At 42.8% G+C, this 27,225-nt stretch overlaps 1 protein-coding gene across 1 annotated transcript in view; it reads right to left on the reverse strand.

The window, feature by feature from the left end:
* Positions 1–27,225, reverse strand: part of MED12L (mediator complex subunit 12L) — a 378,565-nt gene that overhangs the window by 321,060 nt on the left and 30,280 nt on the right. Inside the window, exons 3-6 of the mRNA XM_088839846.1 lie at positions 12,474–12,578; positions 8,340–8,531; positions 6,919–6,951; positions 3,668–3,827 (exon numbers count right to left, since the gene is read on the reverse strand). Of these exons, the coding sequence (XP_088695972.1) occupies positions 3,668–3,827; positions 6,919–6,951; positions 8,340–8,531; positions 12,474–12,578 (490 nt within the window). The remainder of the gene's footprint in view (positions 1–3,667; positions 3,828–6,918; positions 6,952–8,339; positions 8,532–12,473; positions 12,579–27,225) is intronic.

The raw sequence follows: 27,225 nt of genomic DNA on the forward strand, positions 1-27,225 counted from the left end.
GGGCCAGGGTTCAATCTCTGGTCAGGGAACTAAGATCCCACATGTCACAGCTAAGAGTTCATGTGCCACAACTAAAGCACCCGATGAAGACCTGGTACAGCCAAATAAATAAATTTTAAAAAATGTAACAAATCCAACAAGAAGTCCTTGATGCTCTGAGCTAGACACTGGAGCCAGGCATTCTTCCATATGGCAGAAGAAACCATACATCCAGGTGACACATTTATAGCTGGGATCCCTAAAAACTCTTAACCATACATTCTTCACAAAAGATGAGAGTCTATCAGATTTTAATTTATCCTAAAATTGTTTTACAGTTCATCTGAATCATTCCTGCAAAACCTTTTTGTTTTTTGGTTTGTGGTTTTTTTTTTGGTTTTGGTCTTTTCGCCTTTTTGTGATTGTGACAGTTAAAATCAGGAAAACATGAACAGGAACAAGTTATCAAAAAACATGAAGAGCATCTAAGGAATGGCAGAGGAGTCTCTCTGTTACAGCCGTGATGCTGAAAATTTCAAGAATTACAAATTGGGGCAAACTCGATTAAAAAAAAAAAAAAAGCATGCATGCACTACCCTACCCACCCACCGCCCCACCCCCACTGCCACACACACACACACACACACACACGCCTCAAGCCTAATTATTCATTTATTATTCTTAAGCACTGCTGAGCATCTTCCGTGTGTCAGGTACTGCCCTAAGATATCAAGCACAGAATGTATCTGACAAAATATCTCAGGAAGGAACTGTACAGTTCAGAGTCAGAAGAAGTAGGTGATCACTTAATCAGGATATAACAAGAGCTATGAAGAAAAATGAAGCAGGACAGACAAAGTGACAGGAGGGTGACATTCTGGCTGTGGTGGTCTGAGAAGGCTTCTCAGAAGTGTCCTCTGAGCTAAGCCGGGAGTAGGGGATGGACCGGCCCGGGGGACAACTGGGGGTGGGAGGGAGAGTGGCACCCACAGGCCAATGCCTGAGGCCACGACTTGCACACAGGCTGCTGCTGCTGACCAAGGCACACGTCTGAGGCAGGTGGCCGTGAGAGGATGCTGAGCACAGGCGTGGGCCATGATTTATGTCCTAGCAGGACCACTCTGGCTACAAGTAGAAAGTTGTCATTAGAGGAGCAAGAACAAAAACAGGACCAGCCACAGGCCCTGCAAGAAACAGGGCAGGCATGGGGCGGGGATGGGGTGTGCTTTGGGCCAGGGTAGAAGCAGTGGAAAGAGGAATACATAGTTGGACTCTGGCTATATTTTAAAAGTAAACAGGATTGCGGAGGGAGTGAATGCCGAGTTCTGAAAGATAAAAGCCCACAAGGACTATGTCTTTTATCCCATCCACCCGGTGACTATGTATAACATCACTGAGGAGAAATCGGCAGAAGGATAAGTTTAGGCATGGTAGGAAATTAAGACTTTCACTTGACACACATCAGGTTTTAGACGCTAGTCATCAAAACAGAAGTGACTAGTAAGCAACCAGATATCCAAGCTGTGGGGAGAAGTATTAGCAAATGCAATAGACACATGCAGAGACATGCATGAGAGAGAGAGAAGGAACTGCACATAGTGTGTGTGTCTGAATGAAGTTCAAGAAAACACGGAAAATGAGAAAAGAAACAAACACTGCACTATATCTACTTCAGCACCATTTGAAAATGCTGTAATGAGAAGGTACTATTTTAGTAATTAAAGAAGGGGGAGGCATTTCTTCAGTTCCCCCCAGTAAAATAATAAGATAAGTGAAAAAAAAAAAAAAATAGGGCTTCTCTCGTAGCTCAGTCAGTAAAGAACCCTGCCTGCAATGCAGGAATCCGCCTGCAGTGCAGAAGACCCAGGTCCAATTCCTGAGTCCAGAAGATACCCTGGGGAAGGAATGGGCAATTCAGTCCAGTATTCTTGCCTGGAAAATCCTAGGGACAAAGGAGCCTGGCAGGCTACGACTTAGCAACTAACCTACCAGTGGAAAAAATTAGATATAGAACGAATAAAAGAATACAGTGAAAACAACACTCAGAGACAACTGTTGGAAACCTGGTGAATTATTTCCTCCCATTGTTTTCTTGACATTTACCTACTGACACACAGACAACACAGTTTGGTTTTGCTTTTGAGATACAGTTCATTTTTGCTGGTTATTTTGACACACATGAGATAATGCTAAACACCATGAAATTAGGCTGTTTTTTTGGCTTTGTTTTGAATCTAAGTTTCCATGCTTTTAGAGTGGCTCTACTCCAGTTCACCAGGGCTCCCTCAACCTCTCCAAACACATCACACCCTAACTCACTATCTGGGGTGCTGCCTGGCATCGGAAGACATCTGTACTTTCCATTCCTGCTCCTTCTCAGTGCTTTGCAGTTGGGGTGGGGGTGGGATGTCTGTCTTATAAAAAACCATAAGCACATTTCCATTTCATTAAGAATTATTTGTAAATCTAACCTCACAATGGAATCTTTATGTGTCGTTCTCTGTGCACATTTCTAATGGAGCATCAGATCTTTTATAAAGCATGTTTTAGCACTGCCTCAAGGAGTCACTGTCTAGTCACCCAAAGAGTGGAAACTGACTGAAAACAGCTTCCCTTCAGTTCCTGCAACAAATAACCACCAAAGCACGTGTGTGCATGCATGTGCACGCGGACGTGAGGGGATGACAGACACAAAATCTTAAAAGACAGTTTCCGACAGAGAAACACGCTGTGAATAAAGCAACACATGAGAACGTAACTGCAGGAAGGTGAGAAAGAGAGAGAATGCTATTTATCTGGGTGTCCCAGGAAAAACCTCCTCAGGAAATGACACTCGAGCAGAAGCCCCAGTGGAGAGAACGAGGCTGCGGACACCCTGGAGAAGAACCACCCAAGTATGTGCCAAGCTGCTCCAGTCATGTCATACTCTTTGCGACCCCATGAACTGTAGCCCACCACAGTCTCCTTTCCCCGAGAGTCTCCAGGCAGAAATACTGGAGTGGGTTGCCATGCCCTCCTCCAGGGGATCTTCCCAACCCAGGGATCAAACCCGTGTCTCCATCGGCTCCTGCACTGCAGGCAGATTCTTTACCACTGAGCCACCAGGGAAGCCCCACAATCCAAGTACAGGGAAGAAGACAGACAGAGGCCCTGAGAAAGGAAGGAGCCTGCATGTTGGAGGGATAGATGGAAGGCTGTGTGGCTGAAACGTCACAGGAAGAGGGGGCCAGATCATGGATGGCCCTGCAGGAGAAAATCTGGATCTTTATTCTCACCATGATGAAAAGCCACCATAATGTTATAAACAGGAACATGAAATGGTATGATTTAGGCTGAGCAAACAGCGTGGCGGCTGTGGGGAGACTAGAGTGTAAGGAGCAAAAATGAAGGCAGGGAGACCAGTTAGAAGACTGTGACCATTCTCCAGTCAAGAGATGGGGTGACTGGAAGTCGGTCAATGTGGTGGTGACGTGTTCAGGACACATTGTACAGCTAAGAGCAACAGGACGTGCTGAGAGGATCGGGGATCTGTGCCTGAGGAAACAGAACCAGCCCCTATCCACACTGTTGGTGACTTAGCTTCACTAACGGACCTTCTCAGTACTCAGCTCTCTGGGCTGGGTACGGGAGGTGCAGGCAACAATTGACGTACAGGATAATTTAAAATGCATCACATTGTCTCACTTACCCAAATTTGGATCAGTGGCCGGACGTTTCTTAATTTTCGCTTCAGAAATAGCAGAATAATAGGCACACGTCATCTTGATCAGCCATGTTGCTCGAACCATTGGCACTGAATACTTCGCTAAATATGCAAAAACATCTTCTTTTTTACTAAGGATGGGAACCTAGAAAGAAATAACATATTTATAATCATCCCATATTATGTTCATCGCTAGGCCAGCCTAAAGAAAGGGGAAGTGAAAGAAAGACTCTTAAGTCCATGCTGACTCTGAGAAAGTTATTCTTGATAGATTTTCAAATGGCACATGTGGTTTTTAAAAAATAATAAAACATTTTAAGCAAATTTTAAGAAAAAAGAACTGACACTATGTTTAGCACACTGGTGGCACAGTTTTATCAGTTGTGCTTTCTTATTTATAAAAACAAATTATTTTCAAGCTCTCAGATGCTGAAAGCTACTTCTCGCATCAACAATAGAGGGAAATAATTTCATGACAGTCCTCCAAGGAGTTTAATATCAAAATTGGAAAGGACAGATCATGAGAAAAGCTATCCCCACTCTGTATATTATTGAAGGGCATTTTTGTATAAAGCTTTCCAACTGTACCATTTCATAAGAATGAAAATTTCCAGAAAGCTTCTAAAAGAGCCTGTAGCCCAAAATTTTAAATAGAGGCTAAAATGATGGCTCAGCGAATCTGCCTAATAAACACGGCGCTAGAAATAGCTGGGTAATTAATTCACTGGTTGAAAGTGGGCACTTGAGGCAGTTAATTATTTCTTCCAGACCACAAAGGTACTATTTAGCAAATTAGTATCCCAATGTACTGCTGAATGGCTTGCAAGAGTTAATCTGGTCTTGTAGAATTCCTCATAAATACCCTAGGAAGAGTCCATTCATCTATACATATCTATCCAATTTATGAATACAGGGTAACACAGTGGACAAAGGGCACGCTGGCTGCAACACAGCAGTTTGGGAAAAGTGAGATGGAGAAGCAGGCGTTGTCCCACCCCCAGCCCCCAGCAGCAATGAGTACCTCTGTATTTCATTCCTGGCCCTAGTCTGTGTGATTAAATCCATCACTCCCAGGCTCTTCATGTATGAATGAGATAAACTGACCCTGTCCACTTCACAGCAGGGTGAGGAGGATAAAGCAAAAAAATTACGTTTATCAAAACTATAACAACTTTCATTGCTGCAGTTCTAAAGATTTCTCCATGCCCCCCAAAATATTCTCAAGCCTCTACCCTCTCCTAAGAAAATTCTGGAAACCACAATTATGAAGATCACTAGCCATGGTTTCTATGCCCCAAAGTCTTGCTCGATTTTGTCTTGAAAAATCAAAGCTTCAAACCAGCTAACTGATTCATATAGCATGGCATTTTTCTTAGTTAGCCAGTGGCTTAGACAGTGGATTTTTTGCATTATACATATGTCACAAACTTGACAACTCACAATCTCGGTACAGTGTAATCCTAGAATTAAAAAGTGGTTTTTGTACATAGCCCTTCAAAACAAGATATCTTTTGTACCTGGTTCTTCCCAAAGAAACGTCAGGCTGCTCCAATGATGAAGGAAAGCTGCCTGGTTGGACCCTGAGATGCAGTGTGTCCATACACTGCATTTTATGGTCAATGTAACAGACTTCTGACCCTGTACTATTCCTGCCGTGGTTGCTGACTTTAGAATGTAACTCCCATGACAGAGGCAACTACATCCCACACAACTAAAAAGGAGGTGAAACTGACACAGCCTAAAGCTGTAAAACGTCCTCTCTGTGGATCACAGTGAGATATTTTAACAAGAAAATTTCCTGAACATTTAGCTTACAAGACACATCTTTCAGGGAGCACAAGGCTTGGGTTTACTATCACTTAGGCAGGGGAGAGAAAAAGCACAAGACCAGACTGCTGTATTTTTCACTAGGGCAAGCAGTGCAGTATCAGGGAGTTAAATTTTAGCTGTCAAGGTCAGGTTCCCCGCTAGGTAAGATGTACCAAAAGACTATATATTATATACAAAATCAAGGCCTAAAAATAAAGCAAATGCAAAAAGTAAAGTTAGCATCTCCATAGAAGTATTACTAACAGTATCTTTATAGAAGTCTAAAGGATTTCTTTTGAGCAGTAACTGACAAGAAGGAGTGGGGGGGAGGGGTACATTTTGATCATGCAAAAGGTTTAGATGAAATAGCAGGCAAAGCTGAGTCTTCCATGAACAGCACAAGGTAAACCTGTAGCTCACTGCCCTTGCTGGCAGAACCCTAAGAAAAACGGTTGGCTCAAATCAAGGGCTTTGGAATTCAGAAGAACATATGTGAAGAAAGTTATTTAATTAAGGAAGAAAACACATTTTGATGGTTTTGTCAAATTTACAGTTTGGGCCAACTCAGGAAGGAAAATATGTTTACACTGACTAAAGTATGACTTCCTACAGAGATGGATTCCATTTTCAGCCAAGAAACCATCTGACTTCAACTTGTAGCTGAACCCAGGCAGTCACCGGGCAGCTGTTTGGTTTCTAAATCAAGCTGGAATTGCATCTAAGTACCAAAAGAAAAGTAAGACACCTAGCACGTGGTGGTCTTCCACTGGCCAAAGGGCCACCCTGTATCACTTTCCTCTTTGCAAGCTCCTTACCATCGGCATCCCGTTTGCTGGGCAGTGATAGAGGCAAACAGAAATTCCTGAGACCACAGTAATCAAAGTCACCAGAAGTGAAAAACATCGTTCCTAGTGGTCTGTTCCAAAGACTAGAGGATATCCCCAGAAGCAAGAAGTCTCCTTTTCCAAATCTAGCTATGACCATGATTAAATTAAGACACCTTTTGTAGGTCACTGATGACCTCTCTGAGGCTAAACACCTGGGGTGCTGTGGAGCTTCACAGTAGCAGAAAACCAGGTCCGGAAACTTGATCCTGTCCCATACAGGAAACTATTTTCAACTCTAGATCAGAGCTGGAAGGATGACTCAGGATCTTAACAGGAAAATGAAGCTCTTCTGTACCAAGCCACCTCACAGATAAATATTAGAAATTACACAAGATGTATGTAAACTTCCTATGTGGAAAATGCCATTTTCTACCCAGTTCTATAGAACTGTCACCATCTCAGGAGAATGAAATGCTGAGGAAGGGATAGGAAGGAATGGCTCTTGAAATGCCCAAGAAATGAATAAGTCAAAGTATATCCAATGGCTTTACAAGGAAAATATATTTTAACTTTGCAAACAGAATTAATGTCAGGGCTTACCTGAGGGACACCTGACTTGGCCAGAGGCAGCTCCTAATAAAGAGAGAAGAACAGTGGCTAATACACTGCACCACAATTCATCGCCCTCCATAAAGATGAGAGGCCATTACACCCCTAAAGCAAGGGCATCAATTCCTCACCAGTATTTGCCTGCAGGAAATATCCCCAAAAAACGCTTTCTAAAAGCTTACAAAAAAGGCAAACCTGAAAAGAAAGACATCAGGCTGGCTACATAGGAGTGGAAGGTACTAACCCACATGGAGGGTATGAACTATTGGTAGAAATACATCAAGTATTGAAGGATGGCCTCTGACTTCTGTGGTCTTCAGACACAATTCACACGCCCCTGTGGGCCCACGTGGTAAATGTTGAACAGTGGAAAAGAAATGCTATGTGGTTCAGCCTGTGTTGAGAGAGAGGCTCTCCCTGAGTAGCAAGAGGGGGTTATGCTGATGATTGTGCTTTGCAAGGACTTCAGTTGCCTTTAAGCACTAGCATCTATGAAAGGCAACATGATGCTCTGACATTAGGGCAAAATGGAGCCAATGGGAGCTACAGGCACTATTTTGAAAGAGTTGCTTTAGAAAACAAACAAGTAAATACACAAAGGGCTCTCCTCTCACCTGAGCCTGCACCAAGCCATTCGTGAAACTTTAAGAATGGAAGATGGGCTCTCCTGAAACTAAAGGGTTTCAGGGGAGATGAGAAAGACCTGGGAATTATTTGAAAGGTATGTAAGAAGTCAGAGATCAAGACTAAGAGGGAGGTTTCTGGCTCTCATCTAAATTTCAAAGGACGTTTTATATTATTGGGACTATAAGATTGTTGAGTGTGTGCAATACTTCCCATTTGAGGAAAATGATCAAAGGCAAAGATCCTAAAAGAAGCCTCCCTTCCCTCCCTCCACTCCCCCCTCCTCCAAAAAGCTGGGGACTATGAATAAAACTGCCCCATTTTGTTCTGAAACTTTTTCAAAGATGTTCTTCACGCACACACAGAATCACTATCTTTTATCTCACTTGTTCAGAAAGAGACTTAGGTTAAAAATCTGGATGGACGCTTTTCAAGACAAGGAAATAACATTAAAGCAAGGATTTCTATTCAATGCATTTTGGACACCATAGCCTAAGAAAACTGAGAATGTAACAGGAATAAATGAAGTCTCACTGCCTGTTCTTGATTTTAAAACCCTGTCTACCATATCAACAGCTTCCTGTGTGGCATGTTCAGGTCTCCAGATGTCCCTGGCACCACATGCCACCAAAATGAAGGGCCAACAGCCTATGAGCAGAACACACCTGCCACTGAAACTCTGAGTTGTGGAGAGAACTGGGGAAAAGAAATATACACTTCAACATTATCCCAAATAGTTTCATTTCTATAAGGCCACAAGGAAAACAATGCAAGAAATACTTAAATACCTTTTTTGCCAAAATAGCAAGTGGTTTATTTCCTGCTAAGTCAGAGAACCAGCTATGAATTGCACTCTGGGATCGAGCGGTAACCAGCCAATAATTATCTTTAGCATTAACTTGTGGTTTCTTCTTTCCGGTGTCCTGGAAAGTGTTAAGCTTTAGTTTCTCAGCTAATATGCTGCTAAAATAAGCTCCGATCTGTGGAAGGGAAAAAAGGAAAAAGTTTAAAGACAAAAAGCAAGAATGTTAGTAATGTACATATTAATATTTTATTTGCATTAAGTGAAAATCTTCAAAGAGTCCATCAGAAAATAAAAGAGGAATTTGAGACCTTGAAGCCAAGAGATGTAATTTCCTTACACTAACATAACACATAAGCTCCCCAGAGCACCTTTGTTTCACTACTCACAAGCAGTGGGGGGGGGCGGGGGGGAAGCACCTTTGAAAATCTCTGTAAGATATAATTAATTACATACTGAATAAATTTCAAGAGAAGGGGTTCTGCTTTAATCTTCAGCTCTATGTCTTTTTCATAATACACACCCATTTGGAGAGAATCTTTTTCCTATGAGGTGTTGCATACAACAGCAGAACCTAGTAATCACACAGTGATCATTCTTTTCCTTGTTTTATCTTAATAGCATGTATTTTTGGAAAGGAAACTCTGTATTTACACTCAGTGCCTTTAAAAAAAAAAAAATGAGTCTAGAGAAATCTAATTTATTTAAATGGCAAATTACAAAAGGTTCAATTAAATATTCAACGTTTTTGATCGAGCTGCCAATTTCATGAGTACAGGCATTTCAAGAGAAAGCTAATGTTACTTGCTCTGAATGGAACAAAGTAGCAAAGGGAGCCTCTGTGAATGACTAGCATTTTCAAATTAACCACGCTTAAAGAGGACAAAGGAGAGAGACAGGGACCAGAGGGGAGGGGCTGAGTAATATCAGAAAACTCAGTGAGGATACACAGAAGACCTGTTGGAATTTCCCAGAATCCTACCACAGCATCACACTGTGTCCTCTGGAAATTCTTTAGTACCAGGATGTGGACAACAGTTTCTAATAGAGACCTTCAATAAGGTTAGCAGACAGCGGCAACCGTGACTAAAACAAAATGCCTACCATGCTGCAGCAGGGTAAGAATCACTGCCTTGGTTATTGCTCACTACTCGATGAACCATTCGTCTATAGGCTGGAGCACAGCTGGAAACAATTAGCCAAGTCTATCTACCAGGGTGAATAACTGGTACAACTTTTCTAATGTGAACTGGCGTCTCCTGTTCCTTGAGATTGATATACAGTGAAAAAGTTTGTTTTGCTAAGTTGATGTAATACGGCAATAAAAATTATAGTAATTAGAAAAAGAAATAAGTCTGAACTTTATTTTTCTTAAATTCACAGTATGGTTTTATTTTTTAAGCAAAGTGTGCAGAATATCCAGAGAATAAATTAAATGTAAAAATTCAGCAAAAAACAGTTGTTTGAAAATAAGCAAGTTTCTCAAGCAGTATTTGGTCTTTGCACCAATGACATGAAACACCTACCCATGTCGATTGTTTTATATTTAAAAGAGTCCTTATTTGCAATTATGTATGAGCAGTTTAATCAAAATAAAGGCATAAAACAATTTTAAACTAGTCTGAGAACTATCAAGAATATCTACAGTGATCTGAAGAGACTATTCAATTAAACCAAGCCAATCATTAAAGAGCTTTGCAAAAATTATATTTTAAAAAATTCTGGGCAATCTCTTGCCATTATACTCTTTTCTATGTATTTAATAATAGCAATGGAACACAGGGACTGTATATATGTTTTACTTCCTAACAAATTTCACGAATAACTGTAAGCAAAGTCAAACTTCCCAAAAAACAAGCTCAGAGAAAATTCATGACAGAACTCAAAAATAAATAAATAAAAACATGACCATACATTTTATTCTAACAGCAATATATTCACACTATTCCAAAATCAAAAAAAAGTTAAGAGCCTCATTCCCAGCTCCCAATGCCTGCCTCCAAGTAACCACCTTGATTAGTTTATGTCTTTCCAGTTTTTCTTCACGTGTGAATATACCCAAACAAACACAAATGTATTTTTCTCTTATCTATACCTCATTATCTACACTGAGTAAATCTGAGATCCTTCCTTCCATATTTGCATATGGAGAGTGTCCTCATTCCTTTTCACAGACACATAATAATGTACTGTGTGGATACCCACATTGTATCTAATCAAGTCCCTGTTGATGGACAATTAGAGTGTTTCAAATTTTTGCTATTACAAATCACATTGAAGTGAACAGCCTTTCCTACTAAATATTTCAGTTGCCAGTTTCGCAAATTACATATGCTTGTGTATACATGTGTGCATTTAAAGAGATCTGAAATAATACACAAATTTTTAACAATGCTTATCTCTGGTTAAAACAAGAATAGAAATTCATCTGTATGCTTGATTTCTTTTTATCTGAATGCATGCTTTTTCAATTTAATGAGTAAAAGTATTTCAATATTTGAAAACAGAAATAACTCAGAAAGGACGAAAAACCAAACCTTAATAGAATACAAATAGAAACAGATAAATCTATCTATCTAATTGTTAACATAATTACACAGAAAAAAGACTTAATTCAAGAAACATTTTTAACACAACACTGACTACATTTTCTTAATGAAAATGAACTTAAAGTTAGTCTAAAGACAAAAAGCATGGTAGAGGAATTGCAGACTTTACAGAATTAATATTGCTGTTGGAATGACACTGCTATAATTTATTCTGGAACTTTTTATGTATAACTGGACTCAGTGAGGACTTCCCTGGTGGCTCAGACGGTAAAGTGTCTGCCTACAATGTGGTAGACCCAGGTTCAATCCCTGGGTTGGGAAGATGCTCTGGAGAAGGAAATGGCACCCCACTCCAGTATTCTTGCCTGGAAAATCCCATGGATGAAGGAGTGTGGTAGGCTACAGCCCACGGGGTCTCAAAGAGTCTGACACGACTGAGCGACTTCACTTTTTTTATGTATATTGGAAGATAGAATAAGTGAATAAACAAGTCGATATTGCTGGGATCCAGGGTTCCCGCTTTGAAAGGAGACACAGTGATGGAAAAGGGACAAGTAAGGGAAAAACTCTGTGGTACCTGAGTTAGAATGGACAGATGGAAAGGAGGAAGGGAGGGAAGGAAGAAGGAAAGAAATCTAAATAAATCTGTCATCTCTGTCCATTGAAAGGCCCTAGACGTTGCAACACTAGTTGCCTTGAGCAACCCAGGCACCAAGGTCTGGGCTGGGGCAGGAAAAGAACAAGATGGCCCTGGACAATGTTATTGTGTCAAAAGTGAGGAAATGATGACACAACAGAGATATGTCAGAAAGGCCCAAGAACTAGGTTAAAGTTGCCCCTACTGGCCAAATGTGAGACAATGAGAGCATCGAAAAGAAAACTGAATACAATTGACTTTAATAAAAGAGTTCAGGGGTTCAAAGTGAACCCCTTAAAATGCAGTGTCCTTTACAAAAGAATGCCAACTATTAAACAAAAAAGGAACAACAACTACAAAACCAGCATTTTTGCTTTTGCAACCACCATCAGGAACCATCAATTGATGCTAAAATCATAGCATAAAATTTTATTGCAGAATAGGATATTCCTATAGTCTCAAAGCAGCACCCTGTGGAGATTCCAACGAGGAAAAGATGACAACTTTTGCAATAGAAAGAGATGGCAGACACCACCCTAAGTGATCAAACAGTATAACCAATAATCAGCAAACTAACACTGCACATCTCCTGATACGCAATGTAGTCTTACCAAAAATACATAACCTGACTCTTGTCATGAGGAAATAATCAAACAAATCTAGACTATAGTACTAGACAAAAAGAGAAACAACTGGACTCAGTCAGTGAGGGAATCTGGAGAGCAGTACTGCACTGGATTAAAATATGGTTAGGAGACACGCCAGCCGAAAGCAAAGCGTGATCCCTGAGGGGACCCTGGGGCACGACACCACAAAGGATATCTGGGGGAACTGTGAATGTGGATCATGGCTTAAATAACACAAATGTATCAACATTAGTTACCAAGGGTTTCACGTACATATTTCATAAGTTTTAGGAAACAATGAGCATTACCTTTGATGGGTTGATTACAATATTTCTAGCTGAGCCATGTTCATCTCCAGTAAAGGCTGGCTGATTGTTGAAGCCTTGCTTTACGTTCACTGCGGTAAGTTCATCCTGTTGGAGAAAAGGTACTGATTAGTCCCAAGGATGTAAAAGCTCCAACTGAAGCCAGTCTCCCGCAGCCTGAGGAACGACAAACTTCACGATACTCTGTAGAAGAGAGCTGCTGAACGCTCCCCAAGGAAAGCAGAAGTAGGGGTCTAAAAATCAATACATAAATGTGCAGAGAGAGAGAAAGCAAAGGTGGCAAAATGTTAACAACTGCTGCCTGCAGATAAAAATAATTCACTAACAAATTGGAGAAAGAAAAACAAAGCAACCCCTCTCCCATAAACATAAAATCATAGACTCTAAACTAGAACTGCTTCTAGAAAGCCCACAATCTGACTCCACACCCCTTGCCAGCCCCTATGCATATCTGTTCATTATTCCAGAAAACTGGCTCACTCAAGTACCCAACACCCCATAGTGAGTTCAAGACAGAAATGAAGGGTTCCTAGGCACAAGGCTTGTGCTAACCACACAACACCACAGTCCTGCAACTGAAGGAAAGTTTAGAACTTGCCAAGTTCTTTCATATATTTTGGTTCACTTCATCTTTACCAAATCTGAGGCGGACGGGAGGCGTGTGTCTTCACGCCCATTTTACAGATGAAAAGAGTGAGGCTAAGCTAGGACAGTAACTGGACAAAGCCAGCGCTGAAAGGCCAACTTTTCAATCCTAGACTAGGAAGAGAAATTTCCATGACACTATGCACCAGAATACATATGCCACATGAACATGTGGTCTAAAAATACACAGCCACAACTCTTACCCTTCTTAAAAAGATCTCCTACGAGATAGACATAGAAAAACTTTCCTTACCAAGGTCACAACACATCAAAAATAGCCCAAGGCATTTAAAAAAAAAAAAAAACCACGACGTTCCCCTGCTCATATCACTGTTAACCGAACTAAAAGAGAAAAGATGCAGTAAATGAAGCTACCTTTTGCTCCTCTCACTTCAGGCCAAGAAATAGTCTCAGTGCCAGCTGGGTTAATGGTAGCCACAGCCCAAGAATGAGAATATACACTTAATTCTTTCCAAATAATTGTTCCATGTGTAAAATTAAAACAAACAAACAACAACACAACTGATCAAATCACTGCTATGATTAGGCAGGAAGCCTTAGGTCAAAATCATTAGTGACAAACAGCTCCTGCAAGGTCACCTTGGGTGAGAACTGGGGTCTCCTGGAGTCCTGCCATGTCACCTGAGTTAACTGCGTGACCTCTGCCTAATACCTCCGCCAGCCCCAGTTTTGGTGGGCTTTCAGAAGACTCCACCAGAGGAAACCGAGCTCTCGGGTAATCAAGTCTCCTTCCAGCACAAAAGTCGCTAGAATCGGGATCTGCACAGGAAATGAACTGCACGTTCGTATCAGAAGACATCTTAAACTGCTCCTGCATTTCCAAATTAATTATTTGGAAATCTAGGGCAAAACTACATAATGCAAATTTTGAGTCAGAAAGGCATCGGTCAACTGAAATAAAGCAAGCACGCTAACGGGATTTCTGCAGTCTCAGAGTCTAAGGAAGAAGGGGGACGCATCGGGTCGTGAGGAGAACAGGACAAGGAAATTGAATTCTTATCTTTGCTTTACCATCAGAGTAACACAAGAAACACTAATTGAGTAATAGCATACGTTTTCATGGAAGATACGTCCTGGCTTAATTAAGAGGAAATGTGTGAGGCTTTCAGGACCAACTAGCTCCATTTAGTGCCACTTCACTTTCTATTCTAAACTCCGACTCAATGGACATGAATCTGAGCAAACTCCGATGAAGGACAGGGAAGCCAGGCATGCTGCAGCCCACGGGAATGCAAAGAGACTGTACAACAACAAACCCCTGTTTGGCTAGCTGCTTGTTGTGACTGACTGCTAACCACTGGCCTGGACAGCCATATCTGTCTGTCTCTCTCTCACACACATAATCCCCAGAAGAAAGAACATGGAACCATGGTAACACATCTGTCAGCCACATCGGATTTCCCTCAAACTCAGATCCATACAGGTATTGCTGGGAAGCATGAGAGCTGAGAATTTTCGAATCCTGCATTTAGAATTTCACAAAACTGCATCTGGAATCCGGCCACTCCTCACCACCATCGACGCCTCCCCCAGGGTCAGGGGCACCATCATCTCGGACCTGAACGCTGCAGTGGCTCCTAACTGGCCTCCTTGCTTGGACTCTTGTTCCCTTAAGGCCACATTCAACACAGCAGCCACGGGGAGCTTTGCAAAACTTGAGTGAGATGGTGACCCTCCCCAAAATCTGCAGTAACTCTGCACCTCAGAAAGGGAGAAGGAGCCCCATAAGGTGCTGCAAGTCCCTGACACCTCTCAGACTTCATCCCTGATCACCCTCTCCTTGCACACTCCTCTCCAGCCACACACCTACCCACCCTCCCACCCCCGGCCAGCTCCTCAAGCCTTCCATTGGACCTTCTCCAGCCTCAGGGCCTTGCGCCGTCTCTTCTCCCCCTGTCTCTTCCCCCTGGTTTCCACATGGCCAACTCCCTGACCACCTCAAGTCATGTTCTCAATGAGAAATGTGATGACTCTATCTGAAATTGGAACTGCTCACCCCATTCCCTTCACCCTAGCACTCCTAATCTTCCAACAGTACACAGCACTTACCACCTAAAATCCCTGTCCTGTCTGTCACCCCCGCCAGCAGGTAAGATCTGTGAGGACAGGGGTCTTTATGTTGTTCATAAATAATCACGCCAAAGAATCAAACAATCATGCCAAGAACCCAGAGCAGTGGCTGGCACAGAGCACACAAAGGCACTCAATACAGATTTGTTGAAAGAATAAATAAGTGTATGATAATCTGTTTTGAACAATTAATATAAGCACACTGTGACTCACTACCCCATGAACTTGGGGTCCCTAATTCTGTTTGGATTTATGACTAGAATCACTTCACCTCCCAGAGCTGTGGCTTCTCCCCATCAAGCCCAAGGCACTATCCTAAAGGCAAGTAGTTTTAAATGCCCTTTTCCCCCAAGTCTGAAATGAAATTCATAGACAATAACGTTTTCTTTTTAATCAATGTAATGCCCTCACTCTAAAAAAATATTTTTTAACAAAAGTAAGTTATAACAACATAGGCACTTGAAAAGAAAACCCTGAGGAATGCGCCACTGGACCTCCACCACCCAAGAAGTGTGGCCCATGGGCCGCTGTGCTGGCCTCACCTGGGCCCTCCCTCAATCAACTCCATAGATCTCCAGGCAGTTCATTTGGAGAAGTGGGCCTTAGGAGACATGAAGAGTTAGTAAATGTATGCTCCTATACCCAGAATCACCCTAAGGCAGCCACCACAAAAATGCAGACTGATACAGGTGGATTGCACTGCCGTCTCAAATTATCAGAAACAGCATGGCGTAAACTTTCTGAAATGGAGAAAACACCTCGTAAAAGTTTCAAACTAACAAAATTAACTCTTCTCCCAATATATTAAAAATTCAATAGTTATATTTCCCAGAGATTTGGTATATTCTGAGTGTATAGATCCCCTGGAGGAGGAAATGGCAACCCACTCCAGTATTCTTGCCTGGAGAATCCCTTAGACAGAGCAGCCTGGCGGGCTCTAGTCCACGGGGTTGCAAGGAGTCAGATACGATTGAAGCAACTAAGCACGCATGCATGTAAGGGGAATGTGTATTATAATCAAGCAAAAAAAGATCATATGTAGATTCCCACCTGGGAAAGCGACTTTGAAGGTTTGTTGGTAATCTGAGAGTCCAGTGCAGTGAAGGACAATTCTTCATTGAGCCCGAATGTCCACACTGAGGACCCCTGGCCCCACCCACTAAACGGCAATGACCCCCGCATCACAGCGACAGTCAACACCTGCCTCCAGAGTGCCACATGCCCCGGCTGAAAACCAAAGTGTACTGAGAGGGACTGCTTTTAAAGCCCTGCCTCTGAAAAGAGAAATCCAGATTTCAGAAACATGGAGCGTCACACAGGCCCCGCTCCTGCTACAACACAAGACTGACAACTGGATGTCCAACTCCAGCCACTGCAGCCCCCCAGTGGCCCCCAGCTGTGTTACAGGTGAAGGCCGTGCTGACCCCAGGGTTAGGAAACGCACACAAGAGGGAAGGCAGAGCCCACTGCCTTCAGACCATCTGAATCTGAACCTCCGACTCCAGTTAAGAGCGACTCAATCCAGCACTCTGTGAAAACCAAAAGGGGTGTGTGGGGTGGGAGGTGGAGAGAGATTCAAGAGTGAGAAGACACATGTATACCTAGAGATGATTCATGTTGACGTATGGCAGAAACCAACACAAAATTGTAAAGCAATTATCCTCCAATTAAAACTACATTTAAATTTTTTAAAAAATATATAAACCTGAAAAATAAAAGTGACTCAAAGCAAGCTTTGGAACTGTTTCTGGGCCTCACTTTCCTCAACTGTGAAACAGGGCTAGTATGGTTTCCACTACTATTACCTCCATATCCCAGCTGAGGAAATAAGAAAGATCATATTGTGGTTTAGAACTCAAAAGAATCCAGTTCCCAACCACTGTGAATAGCCAGCAATTAGTATTACTGCTGTTTTTGTGTCCCATTTCTGCTTCAGGGAAGTGATAACCTGATGCTACAGTCAAGCACTAAGGAATGCAAAAGGTTTTGCTTCAGAAATTAAAAGGACCCTGACCTTGAGCAGTGAATGGTTCTCAAACTTTTGCAAGCATCAGAATCCTGATGAGTTTGTTAAAGAATAGCCACTGCCTGGGCCCCTCCCTGAGACTCTCCAATTCAGGAGGTAAGGGGTGGGGGGTTGCGAAGGGAGGCAGTGCCCAAGAATCTGAATTTCTCATAGCTTACTAGATCAGTCATGCGGATCCAGGGACCACACTTTGAGAACCACTGATGTAAATATTTGGAGTTCATGGCTTTCTAGAAAACCAGGGCCCCCATGTCTGGCAACAACCACCGGGAAGAACCTGGGTGCTCCGTCTTAGTTCAGGAACAGGAGATTCCTGGTCCAAATTCTCTGCCACACACCCCTCCTACTGCAAAAGCACACACACAAAGCTGCACACACACACACACACACACACACACACACACACACCCAGGAAGGAAACCAGTCAGGAAGATTTCTCTTTCACTTAACTTCTCATAGACACACTAATAAAAACACCAGGGCTGCAGAGTACTCAGTTGTATCAGAAAGCACAGAGAGCTAAAACAGAAGCCTGGTGGGCACTTCTGTTAAAGTTTAATCACACAAAACTTTAGGTCAGCTTCCTAGAGAAACTAAGGGAAATGGGTAAAAACCACAATGTCACAACCAGAACATGCTCCATGATGCTTTTTCTCCTAAAGTTTCTGAAGAGTGAAAGTTGATGGCAGGAATCCAAGCAACCAGTTCACAGTAAGATGCGAATTCCAGAGTGTTTACTATTGTTGATTGTACAGCGTTTCTCAAACTCCAGTAACGCAGCAACATACCCCCTTTAAAGGAAAAACATTCTGTCTGACCCCAGGACGCGTGAAGAACCCAATTTGAAAAAATGAGGTAGGACCTGGATACTTAATGGCCTTAGGGCAGCACTGAGAGATTCAGAACAAGATGTAACGCGTTATATGAACTCAAACTACAAACTTTTATGACACTTTGCTCTGAAGACGTTTGCCAAATCTAATCAAGTAAAAATAGAAGGGAGAGACTCCAGATTTTAAAACAGCATGCCTCTAAAATCCCCAAGCCAGGGGACACAAATAGCTTCCTCTTGCACTAGCCTTGACCCTCTTCAAAGATTTCTCTAAATAAAAGAAGATAACTGCTAAAGTCCTTACCATGGTCCTTATAGAGACTGAAACTTGTTTTACTGCACCTGAGAGTTGGACTGTGAAGAAAGCTGATCGCCGAAGAATTGATGCTTTTGAACTGTGGTGTTGGAGAAGACTCTTGAGAGCCCCTTGGACTGCAAGGAGATCCAACCAGTCCATTCTAAGGGAGATCAATCCTGGGTGTTCATTGGAAGGACTGATGCTAAAGCTGAAGCTGCAATACTTTGGCCACCTCATGCGACGAGTTGACTCACTGGAAAAGACTCTGATGCTGGAAAAGGTTGGGGGCGGGAGGAGAAGGGGACGACGGAGAGTGAGATGGCTGGATGGCATCACCGACTCTGTGGACATGAGTTTGAGTGAACTCCGGGATTTGGTGATGGACAGGGAGGCCTGGCATGCTGTGATTCATGGGGTCGCGGAGAGTCGGACACGACTGAGCGACTGAACTGAGTCAACAATTCTCAAAAAAAAAAAAAAACAGAACCACCAGCTACTGCTCTGCCTATCTGCAAAGCTGAGAGAACTAAAGCCCCCAGCACTTGAGGACACACCCAACCCTAATCAGGGTCTTAGTAGCAAACCATTTTCAGTAAAAGAACTCTAGCTGTTGTTCAGTTGCTAAGTTGTGAATGACTCTTTGTAACCCCATGGACTGCAGCACACCAGACTCCTCTGTCCTCCACTATCTCCCAAAGTTTGCTCAAATTCACATCGATTGAATTGGTGATGCTACCTAACCATCTCATCCTCTGTCGCCTCCTTCCCCTTTTGCCTTCATCTTTCCCAGCATCAGGGTCTTTTCCAATGAGCCAGCTCTACTGGAGGTTAAATTTTCCCACTGTACAATGTGGAGGACAAAAAATAAAGTGCCAACCATGAACTCTGAGTTTTAAATGTTTTTATCATGAACTGTGGTGCTGCAGAAGATTCTTGAGTGTCCCTTGGACAGCAAGGAAATCAAATCAGTCAATCCTAAAGGAAACCAACCCTGAACATTCACTGGAAGGACTGATGTTGAAGCTGAAACTCCAATACTTTAGCCACCTGATGTGAAGAACCAGTTCATGGAAAAGACCCTGATGCTGGGAAAGATTGAAGGCAGAAGAATGGGACAACAGAGGATGAGATGGTTGGACGGCATCACCAACTTAACAGACATGAGTTTGAGCAAGTTCCAGGAGATAGTGAAGGACAGGGAAGCCTGCCGTGCTGCAGTCCACAGGGTCGCAAAGAGTCAGACGTGACTGAGCAACTGAACAGCAGCAGCAGCAGAGGCAAAACACTGTACATACATGCATGAGCCCTAATATCTACTCAGCCAGGAGACAACACTAGCTGAGAACACGTACCCACAGTCCAACCTGGTGACCTAGAGCAGGGGTGCACCTGGCCAGGCTGCAGATGGCTTCAACAGAAACCATCTTTAAAACAGAAGTGGTCCAAAGTTAACCTCAACATGGAGAAAGGAAGACTCACCCACCTCATCACTGACTTCAGCTAAAATGTTAAGCCTTCGATAGGCTGAAATTCAAGTTCTGCTTGCTTGGAAATGTTTTTTTCCTTTTTATCATAAAGTGGATATTAATTTTTTGGGAGGTGGGAGGGAGGTTCAAGAGGGAGGGGATATACAGTATACCTGTGGCTGATTTCATGTTGGTATATGGCAGAAACCAACACAATACTGAAGAGCAATTATCCTACAATTAAAAATAAATGTTTTAAAATGAGAGGCAGAGGTTTTCAAGAATGTCACATTTTTCCATGTGTACATAGAAAAGAATGTGTAATCAACATCTAACACCATAAAAATAAATTTTATCTAAATTTAAAAATAAAATGATAAGGCTTAAAGAAATTTTAGGGAGACAAGTATCCAGACACAAACAGAAACAACAGCCTAGAAACTGGCCCATGATCACACAGAAGGCCAGCATTCACCGTGCAGGTTTGTATTTGACACTGATAAAAAATATCAGACTTTCAATACTTTGGGTGAACTACAAAGTCACCCATAAATCTTGGGCACCTGTCTTGAACTTCAGAAAATGATGTTATTTTTTGGATCACTTTCAGAGCCATCTTTTAATTTCAGTAAGTGTTTCATCAGGAAAGTGAATATATTTTGAGTCTAGTTTGGAAACTGGCTGAGTTCTTTCTCACTCAAAACAGGGGAAAGTCAGTTTAGCACACTTTTCAAAGACCATCATAAAAGCAAGATAATAAATGTACATACACAGGTGTGCACACAGATGTGCGCACACAGTTAACCTCCTCCAGACTTCTCATCCACAGCATAGAACACGTGCAGAGACATGCGACTGCCTCCATCACCTACTCGCATCTAACAAACTAACTCAATGACTGTCAATGAAATGCCACCACGGATGGCAATGCCGCAGAAGTAGAAAAACGTGCCTCTGTGCACAAGTCAGAAAGGCTGTGCTCAGCCAGAATCTTACTTCAAACAAACAAAATTTTTAAAAACAGCTTTATGGGACTTCCCTGGAGTAGTTCAGTGGCTAAGGCTCTGGCTCCCAATGCAGGGGGCCTGGGTTTGATCCCTGCTCAGGGAACTAGAGCTCATATGCTGCAACTAAAGATCCACTAAAGATCTGCAACTACAGATACCAAATAAAAAAAATTTTTAAATACCTTTTTGATTCTTTTCCCTAGCTTTGTCTGCCTCTCTTCCAGAAGAGCCTTCTCTGTCTGCAGGTCCCATTTGAAAAGTAAGGCTATGATAACACCCATCACAGTCCAAATTCAACAGTCTTCAGGCAACACTTTCTGTTCTTAGCAGATACAGATGACCCAAGAGATGAGGGAAAAATCTTTCTCTCCTCACACCTCAACATTAGCCAGTTCGAGGCACACTTCTACCAAAAGACATCTCACATCTAGTCCTTCCTTTACAAGAACACAGCCATCTCTCCAACTGCGGCCACTGCACAGCAGGCCAGGCCGCTGCTCTCTTGCCTCACACCTCCCATTCCCACCCAGGTTCAGACCTTGCCTGAGCTCACCCTGCCCAAGCCCCGGATGAATCCTTCTGAAACAGGCTGCCTTTTCTGCACTCCCCTTTCTCAATAGCCCCAGAGACTTTCCTTTTCCTCCCCCTCAGAAGAAGTTAACAAATGGAAGCATCTGGCACCACCTTCTGTAGATTCTCAATAACATCTGTGGGCCTTCTCTGCACCTAACTCCAGCCAGGACTCAAACACACAACCCACAAGGATGGGCATTAGACACCTCGCACAATAGAGCTCCGTTCCCCAGCCTCGCTCCCATTCTGAGTGTTGAATCACAGAGGTCTGAGTTTGAATACAGAGCCCTTACCTATCAGATCAGAGAACAAGATAAACTGACCTCTGCACCTGGGTCGCCTCAATCAAAGTAAGATAAGAATAACTCACAGGGCTGAGGTTACATAAGATAAAATGCAGAGTTTAGCACAGTGCCTGGCCCCATATTAAGTGCTCTGTAAAAGGTGGTTGCTGGTATAAAAAAAAATTTTAGAGCTTTTTCTTCATATTTTAACTTTCCCATATTCTACTTGACTATTATATTCCTTGCCACAAACATTGTCTTTTCCACCTCTAAGCCTTGCCTAATGCCATTCCTATCCCCCAGAGTATATTATGCAATCTTTTGCCTTCTTCGAACCACAAGCCAGGGCTGCCCTGCATTTAATCACTGAAGTATACAGTAGTGTGCTCAGTTCTGGGGATTCCATAGTGAGCAAACTGCAACTGTGATAAAGGCCCCAAGGAGAAGCACCACCTGCTCAGAGCACACTCGACAGGGGCTTACCCTAGTCTGAAAAGTCAGAAAAAAATTCCCTGAAGAAACCACCTTTGCTTTTCCCCTCAGAATGCAAACTAGGCGTTAACCAAGTTAACAGTAGGACTCTTACAACAGCAAGGCTGACATTCCGCAGGAAGTGATACAATATTAACTCTACAAAGACCCTGAAGAGTTAAGAGGTGTATACTGTAATTCCTAGAGCAATCGCTATAAAATAAAATGTGAAGCGGTAAGCTAAAATGTCGATAGGTCAATTCAAATTATTTTTCAACAGAGTTTAATAATCCTGAAGTAAAATGGCAAACAAACCCAACCATATCAATAATTACATTAAATGCTAATGAAATGTTAACAGGCTATGATTCCAATTAAAAGGCAGGGATTGTCAGGATAGATAAGGAAACAAAACCCTGCCATATGCTGCACCTTAAATACATTAAGACAGATAAGGTGACAGTAAACACATGGAAAAAGATGAGCAACATGCAAACGATGAACAGAAGAGGGCTAGAGTGGCTATGTTAATACTGGACAAAGTAAACTTCAAGACAGAAAGCATTATCAAAGATAAAAAGGCACATATCGTAATGATAAAAGGGTGACTTCATCAGGAAGACAGAACAACAATCACCAGCATTGTGTGTCCATCAAGAGCAGAAGGCAGGAGAAGCCAGGGTGAGGTCTGAAGGCCAGGAAAGTGAAAGAAAGAATGGTGTCATGGCAAGGGCCAGAGGGACCTAGGCGTGAAGTGAGACTGAGCAGCAGGCGGGGACAGAACACACAGGGCTCCTGTGGGCCCAGTGAAGGACTTCCACCTTTACAAGAAGAGCAAAGGGTTTCACCCACACGTGCTGTGTGTGCCTAGTCGCTCAGTCGTGTCCAACTCTTTGCCACCCTGTGGACTCTAGCCCACCAGGCTCCTCTGCCCATGGGGATTCTCCAGGCAAGAATGCTGGAGGGGGTTGCCATGCCCGCCTCTTTAACCACATACCTACAGTCAATTAATCTTCGACAGAAGCAAGAGCATACAATGCGGAAAAGACAGTCGCTTCAGCAAGTGGCACTGGGAAAGTCGAAAAGCCGCATATAAATCAATGAAGTCAGAACACAGCCTCACACCATACACAAAAATAAACTCACAATGGCTTAAAGGCTTCAACATTAAACTATGACACCATAAAACTCCTACAAGAGATCACAGGCAAAATATTCACTAACATAAATCTTGGGCAACAGAAATAAAAATAAACAAATGGGATATAAATCAAACTCACAAGCTTTTACACAGCAAAAGAAACTGTAAACAAAAGACAACCTTAGAAGGGGAGAAAACATTTGCAAGCAATGCAAGAGAAAAGCGCCTCACTTTCAAAATATACAAACAGCTAATACAACTCAATAACAAAAAACAACCCAAACAAAAAATTGGGCAGAAGACCTAAATAGACATTTCTCCAAAGAAGACTTAGATGGCCAACAGACACACACAAAGAGGCTCATCAGTGCCAAATACTGGAGAAATCAAAAAAAAGTACAATGAGGTACCATCTCACATTGTCAGAATGGCCCTCACTAAAAAGTCTACAAATAAATGCTGGAAAGGAAGTGGAGAAAAGGGAAACCTCCTACACTGTTTGCGGCAATGTAAATGGGTGCAGCCACTACGGAGAAGAATACTGAGGTTCCTCAAACAACTAAAAACAGGTTCCGTATGATCCAGCAATCCCACTCCAGGACATATATTCAGACAAAACTATAATTCAAAAACATACATGCAACTAACACAACACTGTTAATCAACTATCTTCCAACATAAAATAAATTTTTAAAAAAATATACACTCATCCCTATGTTCATAGCAGCACTATTCACAATAACCAAGACATGGAAGCAACCTAAGCGTCCAATGACAGAGGAATGGATAAAGAAGATATGGTATGTATATACAAAGGGCTCTTCAGTTCAGTTCAGTCGCTCAGTCATGTCCGACTCTTTGCGACCCCATGAATCACAGCACGCCAGGCCTCCCTGTCCATCACCAACTCCCGGAGTTCACTCAAACTCATGTCCACAGAGTCGGTGATGCCATCCAGCCATCTCACTCTCTGTCGTCCCCTTCTCCTCCCGCCCCCAACCTTTCCCAGCATCAGACTCTTTTCCAGTGAGTCAACTCTTCGCATGAGGTGGCCAAAGTACTGGAGTTTCAGCTTTAGCATCAGTCCTTCCAATGAACACCCAGGACTGATCTCCTTTAGAATGCACTGGTTGGATCTCCTTGCAGTCCAAGGGACTCTCGAGAGTCTTCTCCAGCACCACAGTTCAAAATCAATTCTTCGGCGCTCAGCTTTCTTCACAGTCCAACTCTCACATCCATACATGACCACTGGAAAAACCACTATTGCTCACCCATAAAAAAGAATGAAATAATGCCACCTGCAGCAACATGGATGAACCTAGAGATTATCATACCAAGTGAAATAAGTCTGAAAGACAAATACCATGTGATATCCGTTATGTGTGGAATCTAAAACATGACAAATGAACATATATACAAAACAGAGAGAACAGATCTGTGGCTGCTAAGGGGAAGAGGGGCGGGAGAAGGAATGGATTGGGAGTTGGGATTAGCAGATGCAAGCAATTACCTGTAGAGTGGATAAAAACAAGGTCTCAGTGTATAGCACGGGAAACAATATTCAATATCCTTTGATAAACAATAATGAAAAATAATGTATGTCTATATATATATATAATATGCATAACTGAATCACTTTGCTGTACAGCAGAAATTCACACAACATTGTAAATCAACTATACTCGAATAAATTTTTTAAAAAATAGAGTAAAGGATTTTATGCGGTGGGTGACATCAAACGAAATAGATCCAGAGTGTGGACAACAGATGAGAGTTTGTCAGACCAAATAGGAGGTCTGGGCAAGGCGACTGGGACCAGTTAGAGGCTCCCTTAAGAGCCAAGACATGAGATGATGGGAGCTAGGACCAAGATGGCAGTAACAGCGATGGAAAGAACGGGAAGGATCTTTATGGGGCTACGCAACAGGACTTTCGGTGACATGGCAGATGGAATGACAAAGAGTGAGGCTACCTATCAAGGATGTCTCCTGGATTTCTGGGACAGCAAGAGAACTTAAGACATAATACAGCAATCTGTTCTGTTCTGTTCAATCGCTCAGTCGTGTCCGACTCTTTGCGACCCCTTGGACTGTAGCCTACCAAGCTTCTTCATCCATGGGATTCTCCAGGCAAGAATACTGGAGTGGGTTACCATTTCCTTCTCCAGGGGATCTTCCCGACCCAGGGATCGAACCCGGGTCTCCCGCATTGGAGGCAGATGTGTTAACCTCTGAGCCACCAGGGAAGCCCATGACAGAGGTTTTTTGGAGGAAGAGGAGCAGATGACAAGTTCAATTTTAAAGGGAACTTTGAGATATCAGGCCAAACAAAATGCTTCTTATAGTCGCTTAGAAGTCTAGAGTGCATAGAGGTCCTGGCTGGAGCCATCAAGTTGTGAGTTGTCTTCATTAGGTAGTAACTGAAGCCTGGGGTGGCCAAGATCATCCAAAAAGAGGGTGAGTGAGAAGAGACAACTGCCTAGAACAGACCCCAGGGAACACCCAATTTGATTTCATGGCCAGGTAAAGGAGGGAAAGCCTTCAAAGGAGACTGAGATGGTATGGCCAGAGAAGAAAGAAAGAAACCAGGAGTGCTTTAGCTCAAAGCTGAGGGAAGGGACCTCCCTGATGGTCCAGTGGTTAGGAATCTGCCTGCCAGTGCTGGGGACATGGCTTGATCCCTGGTCCAGGATGAGTCCACATGCCATGAGGCAACTAAACCCGTGTGCCACAACTACTGAAGCCCAAGCCTAGAGCCCATACTCCACCAGAGAAAGCACCAGAATGAAGAAAAGTCCTCACAACTAGAGAACGCTCATGCAGCAAAGGAGACCCAACGCAGCCAAAGTAAACAAATAAAGTTAAAAAAAAAAAAAAGCTGAGGGAAGACACTGTTTCACCAGGGGAGGGACGACAGGCACAATGGGGCTGCTGGGGCCCAGACAGAGGGTTCTCTGGAAAATGAGGGCAGAAGCCCAACAAAGAGGAGCAGAGGAAGAAGCGGGAGGTGAAGAAGACGCTGAACACATAGGATGCTTTGGGGAAGGTTTGGTGCCGGGAGCCAGTGAGGGAAATCCTACCCGTGGCAAAGGTCAATTGGGGAAGAGGCCTGACGGGCAAAGGCTAATCAGGACTCGAGGAACCCCCGGGACTTACCCGAGCATCTACCCCAAAGAAAACCGGAGTCTGACTGCCTCACTATCTTACGTCTCTTACCAAGGCCTCTAATACTTACGGGGGCTTCCCGCCAACCACCTTTCTCTGAAAACATTAATTCAGAGCTGTAGTTAAAAAGTTGTCCTCGGCTTAATAGGAGTGTTCCAATCCAAGCCCCTCTGATACCTTTCTAACTTGCCTGACAAGTTTGTCCCGGCTCTTACAACTACGAATGTGACTGTTTACAGCCTCCTAGCCATGCAAGGACAGAAAGCCTAATATTCTAAAATACAGGATTTTGTTGAAGAAGTTAAAATCATTAGAATAGTACTAAAAAAGATTTCATTGTTGAATCAATGCTTGCTGCAAAGTTTCCATATTTTCTATCTATTGTATCCTTGGAAATATATTAATCACAGATAGAGAAAATAAGTAGTAGCCTTTGATTTAACCACATCAGATCTTAAGTTAATAAATTCTTTTCTTGTAGCTCACTACGCCCTTGCCTTATAGGAATATAACCTTGTCATGTGTCTTTGGAGAATAGCGCCTGACTTTAGGAAAATCACCTTGAAAGAATATAAGCCTTTTTCTAGCTGACTAACCTTTGTTAGGAGAGAGGGCCATAAACTGTTAGCAGGCCTCCTGGCCAGAAGATGATGTAAACCACCTAAAACTTTTGTATATCATGAGACATACAAAAATAAGCCCTGATCCTGATAAGGGTCAAGACTGCTGACCCCGC

This window comes from Moschus berezovskii, chromosome 1 (genome assembly GCF_049115385.1).
Source record: "Moschus berezovskii isolate FMDL1 chromosome 1, NW_MosBer_1.0, whole genome shotgun sequence".
NCBI lineage: Eukaryota > Metazoa > Chordata > Mammalia > Artiodactyla > Moschidae > Moschus > Moschus berezovskii.